This window comes from Sinocyclocheilus anshuiensis, unplaced genomic scaffold, assembly GCF_001515605.1.
Source record: "Sinocyclocheilus anshuiensis isolate Anshui unplaced genomic scaffold, SAMN03320099.WGS_v1.1 scaffold180, whole genome shotgun sequence".
Lineage (NCBI taxonomy): Eukaryota > Metazoa > Chordata > Actinopteri > Cypriniformes > Cyprinidae > Sinocyclocheilus > Sinocyclocheilus anshuiensis.
In genome coordinates, this window is record NW_015554093.1 from 1,916,156 (window position 1) to 1,921,084 (window position 4,929).

A 4,929-nucleotide genomic window follows, 5' to 3' on the forward strand; every position below is an offset into this window, starting at 1 on the left:
GTTTTCAAAAGCATGTTGTTGTAATAATTGTATGGTGTTATAATTACATATAATTGTTATAATTAAATACATCACCAATGTACACAAATAATGTGTTTTTTGAACCTTAAACCGCATAAACACATTTTATTACACCAAATACACAAAATAATGTTCTTTTTAGCAACATCATATGGCCCCTTTAATACTGTTCCTCACGTGCCCCTGCTCTGCACACACTTTGCATCTCTCTCTCTCTCTCTCATTCAGCTCAGCTCCAATAATGAACTGTTCCAATTATACACTTATTTTCACATAGCTATGAGAAGCGTTATACATGGTTATACCGCGCATGCAGTTGCCGTACTGTATTAAAGCTTTAATCAGGATAAAACCGTATATTAAAAGCTAACATAAGCAGTTGCATTTACAAATAACAGCATATCTAAAAGTATGAGACAACAACAAACAAAAAACATAGGCCTACCATTAAAAGCCGTGCTTGCACAGGTTCTGCACGATCCTCTTCAATAATATCCTCTGCTTCTCAATCGGGCTCAAACTGATAAGCGATATTAACAACGCCGTTGTTTACAATACAACCGGAGCACATGCCGCTGAGGTGAGGGGCGGGACGTTAGACGCACACTAGAGGCGGTTTAGCCAATCGCAACACACTGGCTAGCTAACCAATCAGAGCCCATCGCCTATTTCTGAGGGCGGGGCTTCATAAAAACAGGAAAAGATCAGCCCGTTTCTCAGAGAAGGGACACAGTGTGGTGTGGAATAAAGGTAAATTATGTGAAAAATAATGTTTTTTTTTTTTTAAATGAAGCACTAGAACATGTTAGACTGCACCCCATAAACACAATCAAGCCTAGAAAAAAAACAGTGAACCACCCCTTTAAGTTAGTAATATTAACATATTGAAATGATTACTAATCTGTGATTCGTTGTTTTTTTTAACAGTGTAGAATATTTTTCTCCTTTATATGTTGAAAATCTCAATTTCTAAAAGAAAAAAAAAGTATTACTATAATTATCACAATTAATAATAATAGTAATAATAATAATCATATAATTATGTTTTATGCTCAAGGCTGCAATTACTTTATCAAAAAAACAGTAAAGTCAGTAATATTGTGAAATATTATTAAAAAAGTTTTCTGGTTTAATATATTTTAAAATGTAATTTATTCCTGTAATGCAAAGCTGAATGTTCAGCAGTTATTACTTCAGTCTTCTGTCACATGTTCCTTCAGAAATAATTTTAATATGCTGATTTGCTGCTCAAGAAACATTTCTTTCATTATTAATTAAACATTATCAATGTTGAAATCATCTGTGTTCAAAGTATAAATGCTAAAAACTGTTGTGCTGAATAATATTTTTGTGGAAAGCATGAGACTTTTTTCCCAGGACTCTTTAATGAACAATAAATTTAAAAGAACAGCAATTATTTGAAACAAATATTTTGTAACATTGTAAAAGTCTTTACTGCATGTAAATTCATTATTATTATTATTTATTACAAAGTACCATTTTATAAAAGCAATAAGGAACTCATATTAAATATACTACATATTCAAAAATTCAAATGAGGCTGATCAGAGTGCTGAACTACAGGGTTTAATAACATAGCTGGCGCTGATAGCCTAGAGTAGAGTGTGTTAGCAACTGCTTTGGCTAATGGCTAATGCATCCCTTGGAAATGTCTGTCAAATCACTGAAAATGTTATGTTATAAAGCAGCTCGTCTTTCATCTTGAGTCACCTGGCGGGGAGGATACGGTGAGTTCAGATGTGTTATACAGTTCTCTAATTAAACGGAAGCCATGTGTAGGAATATATCTGAGCTCCCGAAATACAGCGTGACGAAATTCACTGGAATATTTGCCTGCGATGGTAAATGTGGTTATTTCAGCGTGGATAGGCACAGATGTGAAAACCCGACATGTGTGTCAATCACCTCAAACACATATTTTTTGTGCCGTTGTCTAAAGGGTAACGCGTGTAAGAGTGTTCAAATGTATAAAAGCTTTCACAGCACTTCAAAGCTTCCAGACCACTCTAGCTGTCTGTTCCTATGTAATAGACAGATAAAGGTAACCCGCGCTCAGGACATTACGATTCAATTCGTGCGAGCGACCAAGCGGTCCCCGTTTCCACAAAAAACAGCTGCAGCTTAAAAAGAAAAGACAAAAGTGAGTCCAAATGTTAATGGCGAGCCACATGTTTCTTACTGGCTCAAATCAAAATTGCTTGTGAATCTTGCTCATATCTTGAACGAATACATGCTGAACGCCACATCTAGGCCCCTGCGACTATGAAGAGAGAATGTGCATATCAAAAAGCTTTCAGCAACCATGTGCTCTCTCAGGGGATGAGGGTTGAGAATGTATTATGAAAATTGAGAGGAATAAGAAAAGGATTCTTACCTGATTCTGGATCACCTGTGGAAAGAAAAGTCAAAAGTACAAAGTCAGAGGCACCATTCCAGAACTTGGTTAAAAGATTACAGATGCATAAAACAGAAGCTCTGCTCATTCTTTTATCTAGTCACATTTTTGGTCCTTACAGAAAGTAAATCGCTAATATCTTGAGACTCGCAATGGATCCAATTGAGACTTTTTGAACTGACTTGCACACTGATTTGTAACAAGAATATGAATTAAAAAAGCTGGCAATGTTATGGGGAAAGCACAAAGGAAAATAAATGGGTTAAGTTAAAAATAAAGAAATTAAATCATAATGGAATATGAGGTCTTATTCATCACACCAAAAATGAAAAAAAAAAAAAAAACATACATTTAAAGTGTATTACATGAATAGTTTTGCCCAGTGACAGAATGCCTACAGAATAAGCTCTTGAACACTGAAATTTCACTAATTTACACATTTACTCACATTGAAATAATTCATTTTGCATAGTTTGCAAACTATGAATACAAAAGCACCATATTTCCACTGGCAGCCAAAGCAGCTGTAATTCTGAGGAAACCAACTGAATTTGTGCTAGTAGTGAGGGAGTGTGCAGGCGGCTCCAGGAAACCTCCCAGAGTAAAACATCGTATGTATCTGTTTTATGTCTTAATCAAACACTTAAAGTGTATAACCAATATTTTATAAATTCAGAGGAAAAGTAGGTCTGCCTTAAATAATGATGTCTCTAGTGCTCTACACACATAAATTATATCAACCAGAATGTCAAAATAATTTGGCCAAAAGGAGGCATACAAAATTACAAAACAAACATAAAACAGTGAAAGAGAATTTGATTTTTAAAGTCCGATTGCACATCTGTGTTTTCTCTCCAGCTGTGGTTTTGTATGTTGGGTTCAAATGTCAAAAGGTTGTCTTCAAAATCTATTCAAACTAAAATCCTAATATCATAATATTTTTTGTAATAGTTATTTGGGTAACAAATGAACACAGTATAACCACACTGACATGCATTCAAATGAGGATCAACTATATGAGGATGGTAGATATTGGCTGAAAGGTTGACAGGGTCAAAAACAAGAGTGTCAGGTCAGGACTGACTGACATTATTCAAGTTGACACATGTTTTGTGTTTTGCATTCAAATACAATTTTGGTTTGCCAAAACAATAGTTGGTAACACTAATTAAAGCCTATATTTATAATGCATTATAAAAGTATTTTTAATGCATTAATTATGCCTTGTAATGCACCTTATAATGCAAAATATCACTGTATGATCTCATAAATAATCGTAACCACAGTTATATTACATTATTGTCAATTCATTGTTACACCTTTAGAAAGTATAATGCATTTAAACAAACAAACCTTCAAATATTAATGCATTTTTACTTTGGTTACAATTATTTATAATAAAAAAAAGATTTAATGCATTACAACCTAAATTATGAATAGATTTATAATGCATTGTACATAAAGTGTTTAAGTAAAGTTTTAGCCAACTGTTTTTAATAGTTGTAGGGTATCAGACCGAATCAGACAATCTAAGATTTGGTCAAGAACATGCTTGAAACATGAGGAGCCGAATTCCACAGAGGCCCAAGACACAGGATGTTCGTAAATCAGATCCTGGCGCCACAAGCCAGTCTGAAGCAAGCCTAACCAACCAACTTTCACAGAACAGCTTTCAAAATTAACACAGAGAACACACTGATCATAACATCTCAGGAAGGAGATTGTCAATTTTGGGGCAAGTAAGCAAGATTAATGGTCAAAGAAATGCACAGCATGACCATCATGTAAACCAGTGATAGTAATCACGAGCTCTTTGGATTGACTTCCCCCACCTCGACGACAAAGAACAGACTGAGATTCCTTACAGACCTTTTAACCTCTGGTCTTCACAGAATATGTCCTCATCCACAGAATGGCATAGAAACTGCCTTTCCATGCACCTAAATGACACTAAAAGGACTTGTGAGCAACTAATAATTTCTATGCATAACTCCATATTATGTATGTAACCCACATGTGTGACTATCAGGTCTCAATCATTTATTGTGTATGTATTTTGAATAACTATTGAATAGCTTAAGGGTTCATATTCATGTTTAGTATGTGTGTGTTTGAAAATTCATGCTTGAAACGTTTCTTCCAATCAATTCTTTGTCAAATGTATCATATTCTTGTTATAGAAATCATGTCCAAAATTATACTCTGCAAGAGCGGGAAAACTCGGACCATGTGACTGATGAGATAACATTTGATTTATGAATTGGGAGGAGAAATATAAAACACCCCGAGCAAAGACGACATCTAATTGGTCAAAACACCATTTGGGAGGTGTCCAAAAGCCCAGTTTAAATACTCAGGACACCATCAAATCACTCTCTTCAGTTCTTCAGCTCTTCAGCTCTTCAACTCTCTTCTCTTCTCTCTTCTTCAACCCCCTTCTTTGCTCGCTCTTTGTTTCACTCTCTTCTTTTTAGTCATAGCTTTGAGCTATG

At 34.9% G+C, this 4,929-nt stretch overlaps 1 protein-coding gene across 3 annotated transcripts in view; it reads right to left on the bottom strand.

The window, feature by feature from the left end:
- The window catches only part of LOC107669357 (neurexin-1-like), a 414,348-nt gene that overhangs the window by 282,743 nt on the left and 126,676 nt on the right, over positions 1-4,929 (bottom strand). For 2 of the 3 annotated variants that reach the window (XM_016461537.1, XM_016461538.1), the window contains one exon: positions 2,417-2,431. The exons of the other annotated variant lie outside the window; for it this stretch is intronic. In XM_016461537.1, coding sequence (XP_016317023.1) covers positions 2,417-2,431 — 15 coding nt within the window. The remainder of the gene's footprint in view (positions 1-2,416; positions 2,432-4,929) is intronic. 3 annotated transcript variants of the gene reach the window in all.